Genomic DNA, 27,562 nt, shown 5'->3' on the forward strand with positions numbered 1-27,562 from the left:
ATATCAGCTTGTAATGCAGAATGAATTTTGATGATGGATGAGAAGTTTAAGATCATTTTATTGCCTTCAGTAGAAGTTTCCTTTAGGGAATGGACAAAAAAACCTAATTAGTCTTTTGCATTTCTACTTTCTATTTTCATGTTGAGTCAATCATAAGCATCAGGATGTAATAAAATCATCACTATTCTCTAGTTCAAAAATATGAGTACATTTTGGCTACTTGTTTCTTTTATTTTTCCCCAAGGACCTTATCGTGAAGGAATGTTGCTCATGCATGTGAGTAAGATATTCAAATGCTGTATTTTTAAACTTGTATTGGGAGTTTAAGTGCATTAACATGAACGTTTTACCTACATGAACAAACAAGATAATTTAGTCTACATTAAAGCATAAGTAAAAATGTTAGAAAAAAAACTGTCACAATTTATTGTCCTGATAGATATCTCACGAGTGAGATGTATCACTCACAATATCTTTTTCTATTTAAGGCTAGAGAACATTGGTACATTCATTTCTCAGTCATAGAAATAGTCAGTAGCAAACAACTGTTATTCAGATCAAGATACATATGAAAGTCATTAAAAATAAATGTGTATTGGATATTTTTCCTTTCAATATTGAGATAAGTATGGTAAAAATTAAATCTGCATGACAACAAATTCTCTCAGCACTATTATTTGTTGTCATTTTTATGGGAGCACACTGGTTATTTTCACCAGGAAAATTTTCACTGGTTATTTTCAAGCAGGAAAGGGAAATGCTAACATTTTAATTCTATTTTTTTCTTATATTTTATAGGAGACTGCAGTATTTGAAGTACACTGTAAACAAGGAAAACCATTCTAACGTGCCGAGTGCATTTGTGCTTAGTTCAGATAAAGTAACATGAGCATGCTTGCAACAGAAGGAGATTAGCAGCAGCAGAGGAAATCTCCACAGTCTACATCTGAATATGCATCTGCATGGAAGAATACAGATGGGCAGGGAAAAAAATTAATCCAATAAGCCTGTATATTTTCTTTTTTCCAAAGGCAGTGCTTAAAACATCCAAACTGTGATGTGCATTGGCGGCCATATCAACACAGAGATTTCTGTTGCTGTCAAAGGATACATAATAGAGAAAAGACGACAGGTTTCACAGATTTGGATATGGTGACAAGACAAAAAAAAGAGCTGCCTTATTTGTTTCATGATACATTTGTTTCTGAAATACATTCTGTTTGTAAATTTGCTACACTCTTTTATTTTCCAGCAAATGAGAAGACAAAAAGCCTTCTTCCTTCAGGCTGCCGAAGACCAGCTGGAAAGTAAACTTTACAGAAAAAAGGATGCTTTATGATTTTCCTGACAAACTACATTTTTCTGCTCCTTTTTCTGCTTCAGCATTAGCCTTCACTAATTAACAGGCCTTTTAACAGTACTCTGTCAAGGGTGCTAGGTACCATCCTCATCAAGTCCAATTTATGACTGATTCTTCATCAAGGATGAAAAACTTAATCATCCCAAATCAGCTTTTCATAATTTGCATTCCCCAAAATACAGACATGTAAGTTCATTTCTAAGGCTGATCTTGTATATATCATTTTTTTTTTTGTCTGGACAAGAAAACTGGATTCTAATGCATAATGTAGGTAATTAAGAGTCTGAACACCATTACTAGATGGCCACCTCCATAATGTTCTTTTCTGAAAGTGTTTGGTTCACAAGAACAGTTTGCTCAGCTCTTGAGTGTCAGGAAAAGCATAATTTCCTTGTTTGCAGAATATATTTTATAGTCACATTTTTTGAAAGAGCATAAATATATTACTTTTCACACAATCTTGTATTTTTTACATTACAACCTTGAAACGTTTCCTTTTGCCTGATTCACCTCTGTCTACTTATTTACAGTAATCTCTCATTTCTCTTATTTCTTACTTCTGATATGCAAAGGTCTGTTGTAACTATTCTAGACTCATTTCACCACAGAGAAATCAAAGCAATATCTTGTCTTTGAGAAAGAGATCTATATATATGCTCTGAAGACCTTTATGTCTGATTTACAGCTGCTCAGTCTTTGTGGGGGAGAGGATAGGAAGAATTGCTTTTCCTTCCTCTGTGGCTTTGACAGTGGACTACAGAAAAATCATCAGTTTCTCAAACTGTTGTTTCACAAGATGCATTAACAAGCAAGTGAAAGAACAGCCTGTGTGGGATTTGGGAATTTTTATGGGCAAATAAACATTACGTAATTATTTATAACATATCTAGAGCTTGTTTGTACTTTCAAAGAATTTCCAAAGGTTTATGAAAGGGCATGTATTCTATGCAAAATGTAGCCAAACATGAAGAATGTAAATGCCTCCACCTAGTAATGAATCTATCAGCAGTTTTCTAACAATGCTCCCATTTCACTTGGTCTATACACAAAGATTCAGAGAAATGACACACTGCAACAAAGCCTAAGTCAACCTTGTATCATAAGAAACTATGGTAGCTCTGAATTTACAGCCTTCTAAGCTGAATGGAAAGCGACAGAAGTGTCTCATTCCCTGTACAAACAAAACTAACACACAATTGATTAGGACAAAGATAGAAAAATACAGAAATGACAAAAATGGTGGAAGATAACTGTTCTGACAGGTATCCCTAAAATCTCCTATTATAAAAAAAAAAGAGGCAGAGAATCTGGTATTCTCATTTACCATAAAGTGGCAACTGTTAAAAAGTGTTGACTTTGATAGTTACCAGTTTCTAGTACACACTGTCTCTTTTTGCACTCAACACTAGTAAAAAGTACCAACTTTTAAAAGAAGCTCTAACGTTGTAAGTGTTTTCATCAGCCTTTGTTAGGAAACCTTTGTTACTCACATTAGAGAGCTAATGTGAATTTGCCAGGTGGCTTTACAATATAACCTGGAAATATACTTCTATATGTAAAGGGTCTATTACTCCTGTTTGGGTTGAGGCAAAAAATGCCAACTTCTTTGGCATTTGTCACAACTATTGCAAAATAAGTGAAGAATGTGTTTCAGGAAGCCTCACCCATTAAAAGGGGTGCTTAAGAATGGGCTCATCTCCCTCACTGAAGACAGATGGCTTCAACCACCTTTCTAACATTTTAAAGAAGTAAAGAATAGCATCAAACACAGTCGAATCTTCAAGATTAATACAGGCACATAGAATTCAATCACTTCATATATATATCAGGAAAACAGCCTGCCTGATTTTAGTCCTACATCCTGCAAAAAATGACAGCATCTATAAAGTTGAAAAATTGTGTAGAACTATTTGGCTTTTCTGTTATTCATTTCTCCCCGAAGTAATTTCAAATGTTAATACTCATCTGGAGGCTAAAGCCATAGAAGCAGAAGTTTCTTTATATAAAGAAGCGTTGAGCTTCCACACTGCTGTAGTTTTGACAACTTTTTGCAACATAAAAACAAAAAACATGCCAAGCAAGTTAAGAGTATTATTATTCAATGCAGTATTTCTGCTTCAGATGCCTAAAAGAGAACTTTCAGTTTGAAAGAAATTGTATTTTTGTTTCTGAAAACCCTTAATAAAATGTTCACTAAACATATACAGTTGTGTGTTGAAGAAGGACAAGTATTTTGCAGAAAAGAAAAGGAATATGAAAGGGGTTATTACAGTGGCAAGTTTATACTGTTGTAGTCAAGACTGTAAACGTTTCCATAATAAATATTTATTTTCAAAAGTTTATAACTTCTTCCTTAAAAAACTCTTCCTGACTGAAACTTAACTTGATGTCTGCCTACATAATAAGCAATACAGAAAGTAGTTTAGCATCTGCCTTAGAATTGGATAAAAACAAAAAAAAGAGATTGAAAGGCTACACTAGGCCATTGTATCTAAAATGGCTTTATTTTTAAGGGCTCTTTTTTACAATCATTAAGATATGCTCTGAAGTACTTCCACAAATTATCTTAGATCCGGCTCCTCTGCATGCCGCAGCAAGCAGAGACAATCTGAACTGTGGGGAGCATTCAAAAGTCTGAGATGCACAAATGAATGTACTTTATAAACAAAGACATGCAGGTTGCATGTGAGTATCTGCCGTTTCACATGTGATTGATCTGCTTGAAAAACAGCCCTGGTGGAAATGGCAATGAGTGATGCTGTAGAACTGTATTAACATTTGTTTGTCACTCGTAACTTAGTTGCTGGTGCTGTGGTGGAGGAAGCACAAAGCCCTTGACAGAGGCTTGCTAAAAGAAGCTGTGATAGCTCAGTTAACTACACGAATTTCAGGACAGAAGGAACAAGTGAATACAAAACCAATTATTTTTTTTCCTGCTTAGTAATAAAGGTGAGACATACAAGATCAACAGTCATACAATAGTCAGAACATCCATCAGTGTGTATAAGTACTGTACAGATATTCAACCCAACTCTCTCACTGACAGACCTGGTTAAAATTCATTGATTATTTAACTCCTGTTAAAAAAACCCCTAGCTGCCAGCAAATTGAACAGATCATACAAGAGCTCAATATTCTGCTATAAAACAAAAAGAATTATAGCCATGGGAACAAGGCATATATAAAGCAAAATAATGAGTTTTAAATTGCACCAGCTTGCTGGTTCTGCATGACCCAATATGCTGGCTTTTGACAAGGGATTCTTTTTAATCATGGTGACTCAGGTGTGGATCCCATCTGTTTACGCCAGTTATAGCACATAACCAAAAGCCTTATTAGCTGTAAATTCAGTCTACCCTCACATTATACTTACCACATAAAGGAAAATGGACATTAATTTTATAATTGAAATTGCACACTCTGAATGTATTACTCTTAAAAATGAAAGTAAAATCTTTTTTGATTCTTAGGTGAGAAAGCCTTCATTAGCAAAATCTTTTAAAAAACATTACACCCCTAATTCATATTAGCAGAAGGATGCTGTAACTGCCAAGGTGGAAATCTGCAAGTTTGTATGTCAAACTCTGGTTAGTATGGAAAGCAGTAACACTTTAATAAACAGGTGATTAGGCAGCTCTCAGCTCTGTTAAAAGGAGATTGGTAGTCTATTACAAACTGATTAAATTTGCCACTTCTTCACTTCAAACAATTATATTTGCTCATTAACACTTGATATGTTGAATGCAGCTTAAGAAGAACATAGGAAAATTAAATATCAATCATTCTAACTCCTCAGAGATTTAAAACTGACTCACATAATGATACTTTCCTTCAAAGAACAATAGGCATATGCACCTGTGAAAGCTGTTGTGGAGGAGAAAAGGGAGAATGGGAAAAGTTATTTAAAGACTGATGAAAAGCAGACATCAAGGGAATTAAACATGCAGCTTAACTGTTGTGCTGCACTGATGTGTTCATACACATCTATATGAAAGTGTGTTCTAAAACAGACCATACACATGGGTGGCTGTACTGCAGGCTGTGGCACATGACAGGCTTACTAGTAAGGAAGACAGAAAACAGAATCATAGAATATCCTGAAGTCCAACTCATCGAAGTCCAACTCCTGGCTCTGCACAGGACAGCCCCAAGAATCACACCATGTGCCTGAGAGCATTGTCCAAACACTTCTTGAACTGTGGCTTGGTGCTGTGGCCATCACCCTGAGACATTTGGAGGCATAGACTGTTTAACATGTGAAACAAATGTCTTTCCTTTCAGAGCCTTAAAGGAGTTTAGGAGATTATTCCCCGTTACATTATCACCTTTGAAAAAGACAGAAGTGGCATCTTACTGGAAGCATTATTATTGGGCAAAGGCTTTGTCAGAAAACTGGGATACTGGAGAATAACACTAACTAGCCTTTACACAGCTGCATCTATCAGGACATTGCAGAGAACTATAAAAAGCAGATGAATGTTTTTAACCCTACTGTGATGATGGGAAAGGTGAGACAGAGGAAGGAAAAGAAACATTCTCATAATTCTTCATCAGACCACAGAATACAAAAACCTTTTGAGATCAGTGCTCTTCATTCTTCCAAACTAGATAGACAAACCTGCTTTCTAACTAGCCTTAAAAAATAAGATGCTAAAGATGTATCCAGCCAGATAACTTTGAACTTGCAGTAAAATGTATGCCCATTTAAAAATGAATTTTATGTTCTTCAGAGAATTAGTTTGTCACTCACTGCACCATGGGAGGTATGTGTGGCTATTTACCATCCTTGAAATGCATCCCTGTGTGCACTTACGTGCACCTACCCAGTAGACACTTATGGAACCTGCCCCAAAATTTGATATTTGGAACAGTTATATATCCTTTACATCTTGGAAGAAGATTAGTTTATACTTCTCTTCTTGACACCATATCAGGAAAAAAGTGTGGCAAAGAAACTGTTGGGGCTTGTTGGTGGATCTGGAACATGGACTGACAGTATATTATCCATACATAACTACATATTTGGTTTTAAAATCTGAAAACACAAAACCTCGAGCTTGGTATTTGCTACTCAAGTATTATGATAATTCTGATAAAGACTATGATAAAACTGCATTTAAACTTGCTTCAGGTTGGTATCTCATATGTCTATAAGAAAACTGTCTAGATCTTCTGGTGAACTTCCTGATAAAAACTGCATTACAAAGTACAAGCTAAATGCCAACTGTTGATCTTTTTATCTTATGTTTCAATTAAAGGTGACAAACAACTAAAGGTTAAACGGATCAAACCATTTCTTCTTAGAAAAGGAGGGTGTAAAAGTTAAAAGATAATTAATCAAATGCTGCATTTTTGTCCCTGCTTTTCTATCCGGCTGAAACCAGAACACTAGCTTGTGTGTAGAGACTGTGGACTAAAGAACATGGTGGGTGGGTAGCTCATATTCTAAGATCACAAATTCTAAAAGAGTAAAATTCTGGTCTAAAAGTGTAATATTGACACCAGCAAAGTGGTTCTAGAAATAAGATGTGTGTCCTGCCCCACTGTCATCTGACATGTACAACTGAGACTGAGAAGAGCTGAAGTACAGCAAGGTAGAGATACAAAGCCTCCCACTGGTGGAAGTGGGGACTGGAGGCTGCAGACTCTGGGATACTTAAAAAACAACTGAAATCTCAGCAAGAGCTCTTATTTGACATGCCCAACATTTCACCTGCTTTGATCAAAAGTCATTATAAAGTATATGTAACCTCTAAATCCAACACGTTAAGATTATTCTGAGTGTATTATACCCAGGGCTCCCTTAAAAGGTTGAAATAACATCCGTGGGTAAAGCTCGGGTCCTTCACATCCATGAGAAAATGCAGGAAGCTCTGTCACAGAGTATCTATTGCAGAAAAGATTCCCTCCAAGCAGCGGAGGAGCAATCAAAATTTCAGATGCATGCTATCCAAGCACAGGCAGGAGATTGGCATATTGTTCAATATTGTGATTAAGCAGTCACAGAAGACTCATCTTTCCCATTCGTTCCAGCTCTGAACTTGACCAAAAAATAAATAAGGACTGCATCAGAATGTGCAAATTATGTCTTTCAAGACAAGTACAAATTGAAAATTAATTTGTGCGTTGACAAAAGAATAGGTTCTCGTTCACAAGCAAGTTTTTAAATGATGGCCTGTAAAACCGTCTCTGTAGAGCCTCGTGACGAATCCTCCTGACAGTGTTTAAATGTCTTTGGGTGCTCTACCAAAACTTGCTAGCTAAAGAGTTTTGTATTTTAGGGACCTAAAGCCTAGTTATCACTACACAGTTAAGAGAACATACATTTTCATGACACTGTTGTATCGCTGTAAAGTTTACTGAATGTTTCTACCATGACTAATTTCTTTTTTTCATGAGTAACAATATGCTGAGTAACTTCTTCCAAAAAGGATGTATTTTGCTTTTTTTACTCAAAACCTATTTTAACACAAAGGTAAAGGACTGCATACTTAAAATACCTGAAAATTTGATAATAATTCAGTTTCTTTGTTTCTACCCAAGTGATTGAGCCTCCTCTATCCTGGATATTGACTGAGGCAAGAATGCATATTAGACAGAACAAGTCACAATCCAAGTACCAAAACCTCTTAGCCTCACATAACCAAAAAGAAAGGGTGATAAACTTACCTTGTGTAGCGATGTAGTGATTTGGTCTATGATAACCCTAAAAAAAAATTGGAAGAAAAAATCAGCAATATGCACCTTGGCTATATTCCTACGAGTGAAATTTCAGGAAACATCAGTACAGGTAACAGATACAAAAGTTTGTTCGAGTTGAGGAAGGGCAAGTGAGAAAGGAAACAAGAAAAAAATGTGTTTTCTGCAAGATACCTAAATTGCAGCCATGTACATTCAGGGCCAGAAGTAACACATTCTTTCAGTCCCTTGTTGGCTCTGCTGAAAATGAACAGCATGAAATCCTCTCTAGCACAGGCAGCTAATGGCTGCAGATGTTCTTGGAGTCTAAGATATACCTTCACCTGTTGCTATTGACTGCAAAGCCTATCCATTTTCTAACAGTTAAAGAATGTCAGATTTATATTCAGCCTGGTGAAGGGAGAGAGGAGGATGATGTTCACTGTGCCCATGGTGAGCTGTTTATGTTTTATTTCTGAACAGTAAAAAGGAAGGTAAATTCTTTGACTAAATGGTTTGGTATGAACATACTTTTTCTGATCTAAATTGAAAGAACATAAAACAACTCTGTTACTCTAATGAAAAGAACAACTTAATCACAAGTTGGCCAAACAATAAAGACTAATACTCTATGTCTTCTTTGCAACATTGAACAGATCGCCAAAATGTGATGATAGCATTTTTATAGTATTTGAGTTTCTGGTGTGATGGGAGTGTCACCAAATGTTTAGTTCATGTGCTAGTATGTTGGTAAATTCAGTTGTAGGAGTGTTAATATTTGAATAATGGTAATGATGCACTGTCAGTCATCAACAGGAAAAACTTAAGGCTGTAGCATGCATGCCACTGCAATTTATTTCTAAAAGAGCAAGGGGAAGTGTAGTGATACAAAATGGAAAGACTCAAATCAACTGAAGGTACTTTGAATATTACAGAAAGAATAAAATTAATTACAGAATTGATTTCATTTTCATTCAACTGACATTGAAGTAAAATACAGAAATCTGAACTGAGAAATGTTCAGAGAGGTACAGAGTAGATTCTTTTTCTGCTATGTGTTACCTAATTCTTAGTGGCTGGGATCAGACACTTCTATTTCCCAGTTAAAAAAGAAAAAAAAAAGGGAAAAAATACGGCATAACCATTGTGCCTATGATTGTGCCATTCCCTTATTCTCATGTTTATTCTGACAACACAACAACTCCACGAATAAGTGCATGCAGGACCAAAATTAAAGCTGCTTCTGCAGTAGAAAAGCAAAGTTTCCCATGGAAACCTGAGTAGCAAGATAATAAACAAACATGCTGTGTTTTGTAGTGGAGCTGTCTTTGGAAGATGCCTGAAGTCCTCCAAGCTTTGCAATGAAGCCATCTGCTGAGGATGAGGGAGAGACTTTTTTGCTGCTCAAGCATTGTTGCTTTTAGGACCACATTCTCTCCATTCTCTTGTATTCTCATAAGCAAAAAAAAAAAAAAAAAGGTTGCTATGCAACTATCAGCATCTTATATGAGACCGTATAAGTCTTTACTTCCCACATCAAAATGCGATCAGTCAGATCAAAATCTCACAGAAGAAGATCCTACTAGCCTAAAATGACAACAATCCTGAATGTTGGGGAAAATGTAAAAGTGAATTAAAATCTAAGTCCCCAGTGTGAATTCTCTCTTTCTTTTCATGACAGATTACTCCCTTCAGAGTTTAGTGAGGCGTCTAACTAAATGTATTTCCGTATATGCCTTTACTGCTTGGTGACTGTGCTATTTTTTCAAAGGGGACTGAGCAGAAATCTGAGCTTAGCTTAATCATTCTTGAACATGCTTACAGACATCAAGAGAAGGAGGTATCTTCATAAAGTTCTGTCAGACTTCAGATTGTTACAACTTAAGTACCTACTTTTCTTGTACAGCTCTAGTTCCCCCACATTTTGAGAAAAAACATCTGTTACATTCCTGTTTCATACCAGTAATTAAATTTGAACTGCAAACTGTGACACCATTTTTCAAAGACGCCACCGATGAACAAGAAGTCTTTAGCAGACTCAGTTTCCTGTGAAGCAACACTTGTTTTACTTAGCCTAACATCCAGCACTCCATGTAAACAGTAAAATTATTATCTTTGCTATCTATAGATTTCTGGGTTTAGATAATATTGACTTTCTAATGATTTTCAATTCTAGTTTTGAGTTCATTTTTTCAACCAAAAACACCTTGTCTCTTAAAGAATTTATTCTAATGTAAAACATTAACATGATGCAGAATGAACAAAGAAGTCACTTTCAATAATTAAACAGCCTACATATTTAATGAAATGTCTTGCTTGCATTAGAAGTACTGGTTAACAGCTGCAGAATACACTTTGAAGGCGACTTAAAAGTGCAGAGATGACAAGAGACTGCAAATCTCTACATTAGGCATTACAGAGTTTTGTCACATTAATATGCAAACAGCTTTCCTTTAAATGTGGAATGATGCCAAGCTGTTGACAGAAAGTGACAATAACATTTTGCTAGCCCATATAAGCACCAGCAGGCAAAGTAGCCATACAGTGTTGCTGGTAAGGTTTCAGTCCAGTGGCAGTTGGAGGAAATGACTCATTTCATTTACTCATTGACAAAACCTTTGAGGCTTTTTTTTTCCTCCAGTGTATACCCAGCTTCCAAAGATAGTACTTTCCAATGCTAAACAATGTTAGCAGCTGATATTAGCTGTGATATCTATTACAAATTATGAATAATGTGAGAATAATAAGAGTTCCCTCTTTGACTGAACACAATATTAAGCTTGTTGACTACATCAGTATACGCACATCAATATAATTTCCATTGATGTAATCGGAACTTGTTTCTCCTTCAATAGGCTGCAATCTCACTCGAGAATGATCATCTGAAATGGGAACAATGGAGAGGAAAAAAACAGTAATTAAAGACACATTCTGTAAAAAAGCCTTCAAAATTCCTTTCAAGTCAAACCAAAACCTCAGAAATTGCAAGTTCATGTTTGTTTGGTTGTCCATGAAAACACTTTATCTACATTTAAACCTCATTTCAGTCATTCATAGGCTTTCTAAATCCCCTACGATTTTCAGTATGAACATCTTAAATATTGTAACGTGGGACCTATTACAGTTATGATTTTTGCTTTGACACCCCCTGCTTTTGCCAATAAAATAACATTAAGTTGTCAAAGATTCAATCTCTTGGAAATGCTTCTGCTAGTACTCAAAAGAAACTGAAGTTATTGTACAAGACATACAGTTTTTGAAGGAAAGTCATTATGTTTTCAACAGGGCAGAAAGCAAAATAATGACAAAACCCAAGCAGTCAGGCAATGATTTTGTCACTGAATTTTCCTCTACTGTGGTCACCTGTATCTATCCAGGAACGCGCAAACATTTCCAACTCTATTTTCCAAATTCAAATCCAAAACACTATGGCATGAATTTGTTTCATGCCAGCTCCCTCACCTTCTTCATGATATAGTAACACTGCTAGAGGCTAGTTCCCTCCTCTGCACAACAACATCTATATGCTGGCAGGCCTTTTTCTTCTCTGAGACTCCATAAGCTCCTCTTGATTCTCTTAGTTCAAAAACAACTAATCACAATGGTTTTTCCAGAATGCTGAACAAGTTGTTGATAAAATAATTTGAGGGTATATATCAAGGATGGAGAGATGGTTAAGAGCCACTTTACTGCTGCTTTGTTTAGGAGTCACTTTTGCTAAGTAGATACATGTGTATTATTGTTTCTGCTGCTTGCCTGCTGAGCTAATATTACTTGCAGCTGATGACAGACCTTCATGACTGTCATTATTTTGTTGTAAATGTAAATAAGCATTAAACCATCTGAAACTTGCCACCCACGTTCTGAATAGCTATTTTTCTCAGCTTTAGAATTCCTAAAAGATAACAAATGAATGAAAGAACATGAAGTGGTTTAAAAACTCAATTATAAGTAGGATAATATTTGTCCACATTATGGTGGAGGGAGAATAGGGGAAGTTGTTCTTAGGATAACATTATTTTACAGCTACAAGTCAAGAGATTTTCAAATGGCTGAGAAGTAAAGGAAGAGGTTAATTCTTTACTTCTTCCTCTTTTATGCTCCAAATCTCAGGAACTAGAGATCTCAGAGCTTCATTCATTTCCCTGGAATTCCCATGGGAGAAAGAAACGGCACAGTTTAAACCCAAATACAGTAAATCAGAACGAATTAAAATTCCATCTTTAAGTTCCACACAGGTCTTACTTTGTTATTTTCTTGTGATTATTTCATTTAACAGTCATCAAGAATGAGTTTTCTCAAACATGCTGGAATTTTCAAATCAATTATGTTAATCAGGTCAGCCTTTTTGGCCTTTTTATTTGAGAATAAAAATTTATAGAGGTGTGACTCTCCATTACATAACACTTCCTGGTCTGATTCTACCATGCTATGCTTATCCCAGTGCTGTACTATTCTCTGCTTAATTAAGCTATTTATCAGTTTCTTCAGAACAGAGGTTTGGCTCACAGGACCTTAATTCTAAAAATCCATCTTACTTAAGAAAGATACTAAGAAACTTTCTAAGCTCCAGCTTTTTTTCACTGTTTTGGGACCTGATACAACTTCTGCTGAAGTCAGCAGACTCTGAGGTCAAGCTTGCTTGGACTCATGGTATGTTTTCATCCATATTTTCTTGGTTTCCTGCATCATGGCCTTATAAACATTCTCACCAGGACAACTCAGGCTAGTAAAGGCTAGTAAAGATCTTCACTTTTGTATTCCTGGCTGTATTTAGGACAGGGTTCAGTTGTCTAAGCACAAACATCTCATACCACTTTATACAGCCACCAGGACATACTGCCTAGCTTTCAGCTGCCACTTTGGAAATAACGTCTGTCATGTGTGCTGTGTCACATTTGCTGGTCCTGTACAGATGTCTCAAGTCTATGTTTAGTCAACTGAATCCCCTATGTAATGTCTTACACACAGTTGAGTTTCCATGTTGGGCAGAACAAGCTTAAATTTCCCACTAAGAAATATCTTAAAAACATAACTTCCTGTTATTTCTTTCTGACTGATTTATACAACTGAATAATACGCATTAGCATCTTTTCATTACATTTCCTGTATTTTGTTCCTTTCTTTGCTTACTCCATTCTTTCCTTGCAGTAACTCGTTTCAGATAGAGCAAAACTAAAGTTACTTTACACCTGTATCTTCACATCATCTTTTGCCCTTTTTTCTGTGTGTCTTTTCTAGTACTGAATTCTCGGGTAGAGTTTTCTGTGAATTTTTGAGGTAATGGACTGTTCGATACCCATTTATTTAGAGTGAAACTGGAGTGACTCCCTTTTTTTATCGCTTTGAAAACTCTAGCTGACTCCTTACTTCATGGTAGCACTTCTTAATTTGAAAAAAAAGCCTTCAGTCAACAAAAAGAAATGTTACCGTGCCTTTGCTGTGTTTATGTCGAGTAGATTTAGGCCTAAGAGGTACACAAGCCATATATTCTTCAACATGAATGTTGATTCTTAAATAGCTTCTAGGTTAACTGCCTAGATTTCTAGGGTATTTTTTTCCTTTATACTTCAGCTGCTCTTGACAATTTTTATACCTTTTAAACACTCTTTTCCATCTCACTGTTATTTTGATACCCTTCCATTAGGAGATCAAATTTAACTTTCCAATGATCACTTAAGTTTTCAAAATTAGTTATGATAGAATCAATTTGTCTTTGTAGAAAATGGCAATAGATAATAAATATAAGCATTATATTCTCACTCTCCTCACATTAACTACAACATGAATATGCCACCCTTCAGACTGTGATCTCTAGCAAGCCCCTTGAGCACCTGGTTGATTAGCATGCCTTGCCAATGACCCTTTCTTGGGACGTGCCTTGCTGATTCTTTGCAAATCAAATCTTTTATAAATGTCTCACCTAAAATCTTCAGCTGCTTTTAAAAGCTGTGATCAATATTCTCTTCTCATTTAGTCAATATTGAGTTAGGTAAAAATAAATACAGAAGCACCCCACACCCCATTCCCAAATTACCTCAAGATCTCTCCCGAGGAAAAAGCAATAGATTTTACCAAAATCCATGCATAACCCTGTACAATTATGGCAGAAACAGAATTTTTCTTATGTAAAGAAATATTCATTTAGCAGATTCATGCTGGTTTTAGTTCCTAATTAGAAAACGCAAAGGTTTTTGCATTCACTAAAGAAGGAGCATGTTTTCTGTGGGGGACTGGACTGTGATCATGATTCAACTTTTTGATACAGTGGTTCACAGATTGTAGCCACTCATACAATGGGTAGGGCATGCCTGGAGCCAATTAAATGCACATCACTGGAGTAACATAAAGCATACTGCAATTTTGACAAGCTCCTGCAATGCTGGCCACTTGGTGCTATTGTTTTAGATCCCTCTGAGAACAATAATGACTACAAGCAATAATGAAACAGTAGTACCTTGGGAAAAATTTAAACAAAGAGGTTAAACAGAGAGAAAAAAATTACATTAAACACTTCGCAGAAAAAATATACATTTCATTATAATTACGTACCCAGTCAGTGGCATCTGAACCACAGTATTTTTTTAAGTGTTTGAATATAGCATAAAAGGGCACTTTATTAAAATGCTTTTAAGCTAAAGCATATACTTTATTCAGCTATCTGGGACAAATTTTAAAAAGTGGACCACTAAAACTGTACTCTCAGACTCAGAGAAAAATGATCAGTTATCCAGCAGAACAGTTATCCAGCAGATCAGTGATCCAGAAAAACGCATAAAATAATTACACAGTTAACTACCCCATTTGCATACATGTATTTAATGGACAACAAACTGTGTAGGCAGTTTCAGCTTCTAAGATACTGCATTTAACTCTAACAGATTTTAATTTTAACTTGTGTTATCTTTGTTCTCACGGCCACATAAACAGGAAGTGTTTTTGCTAACAACTCCATCCAACTCCTTCCCTTTGTTAAATACTGAGGACATTTCAAGTAAATTGAGGTCCAAATGTTCTGAGGTATATTTAGCCTCTCAGAAAGCCTTCAGTATCACTTGTAATTGCCACTGATTTGTGACTCAAATATCTTGTTTTCCCTTGGCTACTCATCACTTCATTACCTCAGACATAAAGTACTAGTAGTCTAGTTTTCTTCAACCAAAGGGTGTTAAAATGTAAGAGAATGGCTAACTTGACATTAAAGAGGGGACTGACAACACTAAACCTGACCAAAAGAGAAGATCTATTTTAAAAGGCTTGGGCTGGAAATAAAATTCCACAAAGCAAGGATAAGCATAAAACTTCTTGGTATTTTTATTTATAACTCCTTCAGTATTTCTACTTAAATGATTAGTCATTACTCAGCTAATGTGTTGCTACATCCTCAAAAAATAACAAGTTTGTTACACATTAAACAATGCTGGAGGAGAACAAGCAAAACCACATTCAGCTAACTTAGCTTCTTTTGTTTATGCACCAGCCCCTTGTGATATCCACATTTCTCTAGAAGATTTCATTTCCTTTTTCAGTATGTAGCAATGTACAGATCCAAAATACACAGCAACACTATCATGCCCACTCAAAACGATGTGGCAGATCATCTCTTGCTTGACAAGCATCTCTTGCTTAATTTGCTTCTGCCCCAACAAGCATTTGCTGCAGGTTCTCATTCTGCAGCAGTTACAGAGCTGTTTTCTCTCTGTAGATCATCTCAGCCTGGCTGGGCCTATTCATATCACCTACTGTAAGTCACTAAGCAGTTGTTCTCTGTAGACTTGTTACACAGGCACTGCAGAGAGGACCACCGGCAGTGGTGATTCAAGAGCATTCAAATAGGCTCTGTTTCTGAATCATTCCTCTAGAAGGCCTGTCCTTCTCTCTGTTAAATTCATGTGGTTCATTGATGAGGAAACCTAGGTAGATCTGTGCCTGGGCAAGCACCTATAGTAGGTGCTGAAGTTAAGTCACTGTAAATATACCACTACATGCTCCTCCACAGGTTGTCGAAATGTTAAGATAATCTGCACGACTTACTCTTCCATGCTGTCCCATGTGCCTAGGGCTATATATGATTTCTAAACTGCAGTATCACTAAATGATCCCTCCTAAAGGCCATCCTTCATGCTTACAAAACTTCTGACATGCTGTGATGGTTGCATATTTCTGTATTTATACCTCTCTCATGGTTATCTGGCTGGCTGGTAGAAACAAATATATGCTCCACATCTTAAATTTAGATTTTAAAGGAAAAATCAGGGAAGGGATGATCTCCTACAGACACATTAAGAACTTATCCTTTAAGTGCAACAATACTGGTGTGTACATAATGTATCTGTGGTGAACTTGACAATTTTTCTGCCCCCACATTCATGTACAGCATCTCCTCACAATACTTTGCAATCTCATAATACCAGATTTAGGTGTCACTCTCCAAACCATGCTGTCATCTCCTCAAGTTATTTGATTATTAGTATATCTAATCTTTATCAAGCTTGGCCTCTTAAAGTAAAACATACAGATTTTTTTTTTCTTAGAGTTTGTCTAGCATTAAAAGGGTAAATCGGGACGGTTGTCACTGTTATTGAGGAACACTTAAGCAGCAGTACTGTCTGCTCCTACAATATCCAGGACCTAAACCCAAGGTTTAGGGTGATCATGGGTACTCTTGCACCAAGCTGACAGAAGCAGTTTCAGAGCTGTTAAGAGCCGAGTACTGGTTAAAGGTGTCATTCTCATTAGCCAAATGTTGATCACAGAATGAAAGGTATACATAAGGTTAGTTGAGAAAATGCATTAAATCTGACAGTTTTCTCAAAGAAAAAGAAAAAAGTAAAAAAAAAAAAGTAAAAAAAAGTAACATCTTCCCTCACTTTTCTTAATTAGAGAAAAGGAAACCTGATGTGAGCACAAGGCTGGTGGTCATTCCTATCTAGTTCTGAAGGGAAGTTAACAAAGTGCACAATTATGCTGTCAACACTTACATGCAATGATATTCCCATATCTATTTTTCATTCTGTTCTCATCTTTCTTAGCCGAATCCCACGGTGCGGACTGTCCTTCAAAGAAACTCTAAAAGAGGAAAGAAAGTGACATTAAGAAAAGCATGCAGAAAAGAATGTTTACCTTATAGGTAAATAAAGGAGAAAGACAAGAAGTACTTGTGGGTATTTTTGTTAAAGTATCATTTAACTGATTCTTTTATTGAGCAAAAATATCAGTCTCCTGTTTCAATGGTGTTTATGCATAGCTTCAGATGTTATTTAAAATTTGACATGAGATTATCTGTGTAATAGCAAGAATAATTATTTGCAAGCAAAGTGCTATTAAACCTTCCTCAATCTGCATGCTTGCAACACTGAGAGTCCTTCATATCTGCTATCCAGATTCCCCACATAGTTCTTATACACACACATGAAGCTGAAGGAGCTTCATCATCATGTTGGAGTTGCTCCAGTATTCGAATGTAGAATTACACACTGTACTGACACGTTTTATTTTTGACATATCAAGTTTATTTTACTTCTTGGCAGATGACCTCATGGATCTAAACATATATAGGCATTTGGAAAATGTGGATTCAACTAGCATACATGTATTTTTTTTTTCTTAAACGCAATTTATGATACCATCATAATGATTGTTTTCTCAGAGAATAAAAATAATGTGACTTTGTGAAACATACTATCTTATTCACCAAACCGCTGTGCTCTAGTTAAAAAAGTTCATGTAAATAGGAAAGTTGAAAGTGCTAAAAGTGTATTTTTACATGAATAAAACACAGAAGCAACCAAAAGGGTAGCAAGCAAGTCGTTATGCCCTAACCATTCTGTGCTTTCTGTGGTCTAAAAGAGAATTTTCACAATTTCTTAATTTACACACTGTATCCATAAGTCATACAAATTAGATGCATTTTATCATTTCATATTGAAATATTAATCTTGTCTTAAAAATATTTAGTTGCCAAGCAAACCAGTGGAATTCGATCATGATGATGGCCAGTCTTAACTCATGTTTTTATCTTTTTGCTAGAATGTTCAGTATATTAAATATGTTGATTCAGGAAGGACATGAAGGTACATGATTAACTTCTCTGGTAACAGAAGCTAAAAATGGCTAAGCACCAACCTAAAGAGGGAAAACCTTTGGAAGTTTTTATCTCTTGCAAGACCTCAGCACATTCTGAGTGGTTTAAAACAGATAACACCCATTAAATAGACTACCATTAGTATCCTTTGTCCTCATACTTGACAAAACATTGTTCAAATCCCAATGATTTCCAATAGCAAAATAACAGTCAAAATAAACCCTTGATCTCTTGTTGAAGTCAATGGGACAAAAGGGCATTCAGTGTCCAAAATAGGTATTTCTTTAATAAGTGCACTAGAGTGCTGGTGTCCAAATTATGATATAAAAATTTCTGGGAATATGTTGATTATTTTTAAAAAGTTTGTAAATAATAACTCAAGAAAAATACAAGGACTGCCAAATGACTTCAATCTGTTTGTCCTTCATCTCTCCACATTTTCCTTAGAAAATTTTTAATGATTTGCAAATTGAAATTATTAAAACCCATTAATAGAAATAAATTTCCCCTTTATCATAGCATATCATCACTGGGTACAGCTCTGAGAAATGCAGATTGTTACTAGGATAGAGAAGTGAAACCCTGTAAATTCTAAGATGATTTATAGCTTTGGGACTGTTTGCCAAAAAAGCATCAATTGTTATCTGATTATAGATTTGCCAATGGCATCTAAAGCAAGCAAGCCCTCCCACTCTAGAGCACACTCAACTCAGGCTGGATGAAAAATACTTTTGTAATAAGCCCAATTGAATGGCATAAGGAATGACTTTCTGCGGGCAAAGATCTATGTCTCAATTTCTTGCAAACTTCACATTCTTAGAAGACACTGGATACTGAACAATCGAACACAGTTAAAGGCAAAATAGAGATGGAAATGTTCAGCAGCAAAGCTCCAAAGACAGAACAAACTAATCATTCATCTGATCTAAAATCTGATGTGGATTTCAGGATTTTGCATTTCAGACATCTAGACAGACTACTGAAAATTCCAGCTTTCTTACAGTCCTTCTGATAGAGACTAGTTCACAGAATTGATTCGTAAGATATTACCCAGCAAGTGGTTTTCAGTTTAATTCACTAAGCATTGCATGTGCTGCTACAGAGAAACTGCTGATACAGCTTCTGAGCCTATACCAAGCAAAATGGAAGACCCAAATATATTCCTAGGGACATCTTGCTTCTCTCTGTCCCATTAATGAACTTTTACAAAAGCAATCAAAGAAATCAAATCTCTGGAGACAACTGAGAAAGATTTAGATGGCACTGAATTCAGGGAAGACATATAACAGACAATGTACTGCTTTGGGCAGATCATCTACGTCTCATCTGCTAATGTATGGGTTCAATTTCTCCCACCTGTTTGGATCTTCTGAAACAATGATAAGTTTAATGAGCCTTACAGATAAAACATCTCTTAACAATATGTCTGCAACATAGATAATTCTCTTCTCTAGAATACATATATATCAAACCTCACACCATAGGGAAAACAGACAGATTTACATTTCCAGCTACTGCATATTGACTTCACTTTCTTTATTAAAAACGTACTATAGAAAAAGAACTCCACATGTATTTTTTCTTTGGGTTTTAACAATAAATTAGTTAATGAAATAAAACATATCACATAGGGAAAATAAGACATAAATTATGTAGATCCATTTTTCTGTTTAATTCATTTTGGGATACCCATTGATATTTCAGTGAGAAGTGTACAGAAAAGATAATCTGAAGGAAGAGGTATTACAGTGCAAAAGCATAAAAAGAAACAGTTATTGTAAAAGACAGCTGGAGTGTCATTTCCTAAATTCCCCATTTGCTGCCATTACACAAACCGCAACAGAACGATAATCCAGAATGTATTATAGGGAGAAATCTCATTTGTCCCACAAGTAAAGAACAGAGCAGATATCTCATAACAGATGATCTGTCAAGATCTTTCCTTACTTGTGAGAAATATATGTTTCATTACAGAAATTTTTCTAATCTCTTTCCTGACATATCACTCTCCAGGGAAACTGCTGCATAGCAGCCCACACATTATCTTTGTGGCTATTCATTCTAATTCATCCTTAGAAGTTTCTTAAAATTGTGGGCCATTAGGAAGAAATATGCCCCCAAACAGCTTCACTCCACCAAATGCTTGGCAAGGGCAATGAAGAACTGAAAATGAGTGTAGGACGTTTGTCATGTAATTTAAAATAAGCATTTCTGTAACTGAAATCACACAGAACCCTGGTTACCCAGCCTCCACGATCTTCTTGAAAAAATGAAACACTTTTCAAGCCAGCTGTTCTTACAGCAGACATTTCAGTGCACAGTGTCAACTGTCATTCTGTTTAGGAGAAAACATTTCAATGATCAGAATAAAACACTTGCTGAAGAAAAATGAAATACAGAGAACTGCTTTATATGCAACATGAAAAATGGTCAATGATGCAGCAGCTGGACCATCTTAGGATGAATGCGATACTTTTGCATACTTTAACTCAATACTGCAGTGGTTTTCCATTAAAAATTAAATATTTGTCAAGGGCTAATTCACTGTGACCCTCAGACTAGAAAATAACTGCAATATCTCAAATGAGAGGGGGACATAATCGTTGCAAATACATATTTTTTAAATTATTCTCTTTCCTCATTTAAAATTCATAAGGCAAAAAATATTGGAAGGGACCTATATAAAACTAGAGTTTGAAGAGGCTGGAATGTGGAGAATAGGGTAAGACCTTCAGAATACAATTTATAACTCTGTTGATTGTAATTTTTGGCAACACACTGTCCATCCTAGATTTTCACACTTCCAAGTAAGGACAGCAAAAATAATGCATCTTTGTGAGCGCTATAAGATCAACAAATGTAAACTGTTAAGTGGAATTACTATTTTTTATTGTTAATTAAAAGCCAAGCAGCAATATTTAAAAAAAAATACTTCATAGTTGCTAGGTGACAACAGTGTAGACTCCTACAACGTCCTTTACAAAATGCAAGTTCTTACAAGCAAAGAAATGAGAAGTTAAGGACATCATAAATCTTGCTCTGCCTACTTAATAAGCAAGAACATTATTCATAGGTACAAAGAAATGCATATAGCACTGTACAAGTCCTAAGTTTGATCTGTGGATTTGTTTTTAAATGTATAACTCTTTATGATATCTGATTTTCTCTACTGACTCCGAGTTTCTCCATTGATAACATTAAGTTTACACTGGTATTTCAAAATAACCAGATTAAAATGCATTTTAGCAAAATTATCAATTGGACCTATTCAGTTCTAAATACCTCTGGATTTGTTTTTAAGCAGAGAGTTATGGAGAGTGTCTAATTCAGGCCAGACCAGACAACAAACAGTGATCCTAATGGAGGTCCCTGTCTAAACTCAATTAGCTATAGAAGAAACTTATATTTCTACCATAGTCATTTGAATTGCAGCTAAATGAGATGCCTAAAATGCCCCAAATTAGATAGTGAAGATTCACTATTAGTTTTACCTAAATATATATCACCTTTCACTAATGCTATGTCCATTTTGCGTGTAGAGATTACAGACGGTAAAAAATGCATCCATTACAGTCTGAGTTAAGATTCTAGGGCCACATAAGACTCTTCTTTGTATTTACAAACCCTAGCAAACATGCAGTCTATTTTAAGCAAGTCCATAACTGTTTGGAGGACAAGGATCTTCAGGCTCATTTAATGAACAGCACAAGATTTATGAGTACAGTAAATCTGTCGGTTTATTGGTTTTTTCAGTACTCAGAATCTGCTAAATATCTGACGCATGAGAATGTTCTTGTGACTTAGCAACATTAACAGGTTTTTTTAACAGAAAATTGAAATAATCACGTTCATTTTGTTGATAACTCAGTATTTAGATTATTAAGGAATAAGGAAGTCATTGATAGTTACATTAAAAGAAATCTGCAGGGAGGTCCAAGCTATGAAACAACATTTTTAATCTTCTAGTCACTCTGAGGGAAGATTTTATCACTGAAAATGTATTACCTGTAAGTAATAGATCACCCCAAGTGTTTGTGAGCAGTGGTAAATGATTTCACTGATGGCAACCCACTGTATGCAAGCAACTCCTCATACTTCAATCATTGCTTTGGTCACTGAAAGCATTTGTGGATGACAGCAAGCCACTAGAGAATATGTTAACCATCAGCTTTTCCTTCTCTGTCAGCTTCAATCACTGAGAATTATTTCCAGTTTTCAAATAATGGGATTTAAAAAAAAAAAAACATTTTACTATGCCTAACCTTGAAAACTGTCTGTTGCAAGAGCCAATGTGAAAATCTATCTAATCAATGTAAACTGCCTTCAGCAGTTATAAAGCACTTACCGGTGTGTTACTGTAGCCTAGGTCTGAACCCAACAACAAAGACTGTTGCAAATAGAATATATTAATGTTATTGCTAAAGCTACCCTGTTTTGTTTAGAATTTTCTGGTAAAATTAGGCTGGTAAATTACATAAAGTTTTCTGTAAGATAAAAGATGCAGATCAGTCTTAAAGCACACACAGCTTTAGTCTGACATACAGCACCTCTCTAATATTGTTCCTAGTGCTCATTTATGTGGTTGTGCTTCCTTGAACTGATGTAAAAAAAACCCCAGAAACCTCCACTCATGAAGGCTTGCATAGCCAGAGGTAAGAAGCAGTCTTTTCCTTCTCAGGTGCAATTAGTGTCTTCTGAGACACTAAACATCATAGTCACTGCCTACATGAAATGCTGAAATGGAACTACTGTCTCCTAAACTGACTAACTGCAGCATGACTTAACACTCAGGTTTCAAAAATTGGACTAAAACCACACAGTAAGACAAAATCTGGTACTAATTCTGTGATTGCATGGTGCTCTCATTTATCAGAGGCAGCGCTTTCAATTAGTGTATTTTCTAATAGATTTGTATTTTTGAAGTCCCAGGATTTGGTACTCCCTGGACAGCTGGCCAGTCTAGTCAACCTATAGCTGCATAAGGAAAACACAGTAAAATGATTGAAGTGCTTCAGTGTGGTACTGTGAATGATACAGATACTTGCAGCAGTTAGCATGAGTTAGATCTAATTGACAACAGCATTAGCAAATATACACGAAATTTAGTTAATGCTACAGGATGAGAGAGTAGCTCAGTTATAAGAATAGCGAAGTAACTTCAGTGAAAAGTGACTTGTCAGTCACTGTGAAAGTTGTGAAGGTTTTCACACCTTTGGGAATAGCAGGTTGTGAGCACCAGCCATGGTGAAGGATAGTTTTCAGGTGCCAAGTGCATTGGAACATGGTAACCAAGAATTAGGTATTTTTTTCCTACTGAGCACTGTATCTGAGAGTCTGTAGGGTTGACTGGGGAAAGGACCCAGAGGATGAGGCCCTCTGAGAGACACTGTAGGAGAACACATAGCATGGCTGGAACCACCCCACAGACCCATATGACTTCTTTCCTGGAATGTGTCTCTCTCCTGTAGCATAGGAAAGTTGTGCAATTTGTAAAATTGCGTATATTGGTGACTTATTAGTCATCATTATATTAGTACATTCAGTCTCCAATAACCAAGTGTCATTTGGTCTTGAAACTTGACAATACTGCAAAAAAGAGTGTCAAAGAGCACTTCTGTAATAACGGACAAAAAGTTACTTTCTATATATTTTTAACCCAACCTATTTATGAGATCTGTTGATGTAATTTCTTATCTTGTCACCCAACACTGAAGATAACACCTGTAAGATTCAAAGCAGGAATAGAAATCTTTACAGATTCCACAGGGTGGTCTAAAAATTTGATACATAACCTAGTTTTGACAGGCTTTCAGAGCTATTTCCATTTTACCTTCACAAGTTTTACAAACTCTATTACTTTTATTCCTTTAAAATTCTTTAAGACTTCCGTATAAGGAAAGATTTTAGAAATATGGTGAAATGTGAATTAGTAAGAGGACTGCAATAGAACATACAATTAAAATTCTAATTTAGAAACTTATTCCCCGGCATACTAGACAGCAATAACTTAACCTCATTAATCTTCCTGATTTATCTCCAGCAGAAAAATATAGTATGTTGATAGGATTTTATGATCCTTTTTTATAGAAAGGACCCTCTGGGTACAATATACACACTTGCACTGTAACTAATGTGCAGGATATATTATTTTTAACTTCTGTGTAAAAGGAAATAAAGTTTGGTCTCAAGCAGTGCTTATTTCCTCTTATGAAAATAAATTTGCTGCTTTTGGAGGATTTAACAAATACTTTTCATGTACAGCCTGTGGGATTTTCTTATCTCCCCATTCCTTCCCCACTTTTTTTTCGCACACAGCATGTAATTAAAAGTTTTGTTCACAGCTATCATATCTTGTGTGTTTTCAAGTAGAGAGTGAACTTGAGCAACACTCATGATTGTAACGTCTGTAAACACGAAGTGAATGAACACAGGCTATTTTGAATACCAACTAGTTCTGTGCTTTGATAGGAAACCTCTTTTGGGGAACTACAGAAAGACATTGATCACCACAAAGGCACTATCCATCCTTTTGTGAACAAAATTATCTGCTCCATTATTCAGTAACTCTGCCATCTCCTTGCTTCCTCCCTAAGTTGTTCCAAAGGCTCTAATTACATGTCAGTTGTACACACGAGTAAAAGATGGAGCAGTTGTTTATTTCTTAATGAGAATTCCTACTTACACAAGATGCAGGTATTTCTTCACTATAAGGATGGTGTGGCACTGGAACAGAGAAGTTGTGGATACCCCACCCCTTGAAGTGTTCAAGGCCAGGTTGGATTGGGCTCTGAGCAAGTAGCGAAAGGTTTTCTTGCCCATGGCAGGAGGGGTGAAACTAGATTATCTTTAAGGTCTCTTCCAGCCCAAACCATTCTGTGATTCCATGATTTACACAAAAGGGGCAGGACTCAAAAGTTACATATAGTGCTTTGAATGTGTAGGTAAGATAGATTCTAGATTTCTAGATTGGTTTTTTTATACCATCTTTGGAAGGCTAACGTGTAAATACCTCAAGTGACTCGGATGGAAGGAAAATATTCAGTCTGATCACTATGATATGGTTTGAATGAGGCCAAAGGGGAAAGGTATCTTAAGATATTATGTGACATCAGTGACACCGACTCTGAGCTAATGCCAGTAGCCAAGGTACCATTTCAACCACCTACTAGTATACTACTACAACTACCACTACTACTACTGATGTTACTGTTATTATTGATCGTGATTATGGTGATAATGTGTGTCTTTTGCCCCCACCTTTGCAAACTTATCTCACTTTCCTCTATTAGAGAATACATTATCCAAAGTAGCTCTTGGCTGCCAAATTACCAGTGTAAATGACTCCTTTTTTCAATGTCACAGTGCAGCTTGTGCTGCTTTTTTGTTGCAGTTGTTACAAGTAGCCACAAGGACAGGTCCTGGAACTTCCAGACTGAGCAAGTTGCAATACTGCTGTTAAGGGTGAAGGCTTTGATTACTTGCATCATGGATCTGCACTGTTTGCTAAGACTCCTTGAGTCTTTTTGTTGAGTAAGCATTGCAGAAGAAAGGAAATGACATCCCTGTTTTACCCTAGCAGCAGTTTCCTCCTCTTTCCTCCTTGGCTGCAACTCTGCTTCTCATCTCCTTTCCCTCTGTTTGGAGTTACAATTACATCAGGATGTCTGTATGCCTAGGCATTGCCACTCTAATCAGAATTTGGAAAACCATGGAGTTGTCTCCTCTTGTATTTTGGTACCAACTTTTATTCAAGAAATTGTTTTTTTCAGTCCCTTTCTGCCAAGCAAAGCATTCCTTCCACAATTCTACTTAAAACTCAGAAGTACATCACCCTTAGATTTTCTCTGTTGTATTCAGAATGTTAGCAGGTAGATGGATTCTAAAAACTTTTTAGGTACCTTAGAGCTTTGAGATATTATTTGGAATCTTTTTGTGCACTTTAAGTTTTAATTCAAAAAACTAATAGAAGATTTAAATTTTTTTTTTCTGAGTTTAGCCCATTTTTCCACCTAAAGATTAGCACTTTGATATTTGATTTACTTTACAAATAATAAAAGCTTGCCCCAGAGAATGATTTCAAAGAGTAATGAAATGTTATTAAAGCAGAGCATAAAAATACAATGTGCTGTGAAAGAAGTAGGCAAGAACTACAGATTTGTTCTTTGTACAGTAAAAGGTTTGCAATTGGTTTAAAATATAACAAAAAAAGAAAACAAAAGGAATAAAAGAAAAAAGAAATTAAAATGAAAAATTCAGAAAGCAAGAAAGAGAGAGAGAGGGAAGAGAAGTAGAAAATATAAAAAAATTTAGCCATCGTAAGAAATAGTCTGTATTTAGCTGAGGTGGTAAGCTTTTTGTTGTAACCATTAAAATTTTCTGTTCACTCATGTTTTACACAGTGATTGATGAGAGCTGCTTCACTCATTGCCTGCATATGCTACATAATGCACAAAACAAGGCTTAAGGCTTTAAAGAAACTCCTTCTGAAGTGGGAAATACTTACTTTCCATGGCAAAATACTTACTTTCCATGACTTGACTGACATTGTAAACCTATGACATTATTCTTTGAGCAACTATACTATGCAAACTCTAAATGTACTGACTGTTTTTACATGTTTTTCACGTAAATCTTTTAGTTGCCTATCTTTAATTTTTCTGTTTACATTGATAAGAGAGAAGAATTCAACTTGCCTTATTGATACACTTTTAAGTTTCTAATTTCCCTATAGCATTGTTTAAATTACTAAGGTTTACTAAGTATTGTTTAAAATTGTTAAATTCTTAAATGCATCTAGATAAGTTTAAATATTATAACTATTTTGTTTAAGTAATGTAATTAGCATCTTTAAGACTTGTATTGTTATTAAGTAACGGATTGTAATAGTAACTTACCTATTCATTTTTTCTAACTGCACACTCAGGAATGTACACACTACATACCAATATTATACCTTCAAATTCATTAACTTTCAATATTAACAACAAGAAAGGGGGAGTACAGGACGAGAATATGCATGTGATTAAGCAAGTGCTGAATCAAACAGATTTCATTTAAGAATTGCTAAGTTGCCAGTATACATGAATGAAGAGAGAATGGGAGGCCACCCGAATGAATGAGAGAGATTGTGTGGATGCCTGAATGTATGAAAACCATATACACCTGGTGGTGAAGTGGTTAAGCCGCGGCGCTATCAACACCAAGACCCGGGTTCGATTCCCGGTCAGGGCCCCTCCCCGGGCAGATGGAGTTCGTTAGCCCATAAGGCAATCCATCTACGTCCTGAGGACCTCGCTGCCACTGTCCAAGCTCGCTTGGCCCCGGCAGATGAACCTCAGGATTAAAGGGTGGGCTCAGTTCCGCGCACACTGTGTCTCACCTAAAAAATCCAATGCGCAGGCTGGAAGGTGGAAAGACCTTCCCCGGTTCTTCGTTCGCGA

At 36.0% G+C, this 27,562-nt stretch overlaps 1 protein-coding gene across 10 annotated transcripts in view; it reads right to left on the minus strand.

Moving 5' to 3' along the window:
- Nucleotides 1-27,562, minus strand: part of PTPRM (protein tyrosine phosphatase, receptor type M) — a 455,758-nt gene that overhangs the window by 43,104 nt on the left and 385,092 nt on the right. For all 10 annotated transcript variants that reach the window (XM_027882060.1, XM_027882059.1, XM_027882057.1 and 7 more), the window contains 3 exons: nucleotides 17,020-17,107; nucleotides 10,844-10,920; nucleotides 8,030-8,066 (listed from right to left, as the gene is read on the minus strand). In XM_027882060.1, the coding sequence (XP_027737861.1) occupies nucleotides 8,030-8,066; nucleotides 10,844-10,920; nucleotides 17,020-17,107 (202 nt within the window). The remainder of the gene's footprint in view (nucleotides 1-8,029; nucleotides 8,067-10,843; nucleotides 10,921-17,019; nucleotides 17,108-27,562) is intronic.

This window comes from Empidonax traillii, unplaced genomic scaffold (genome assembly GCF_003031625.1).
Source record: "Empidonax traillii isolate 1590-97213 ecotype Southwest subspecies unplaced genomic scaffold, ASM303162v1 scaffold100:size1405979, whole genome shotgun sequence".
NCBI lineage: Eukaryota > Metazoa > Chordata > Aves > Passeriformes > Tyrannidae > Empidonax > Empidonax traillii.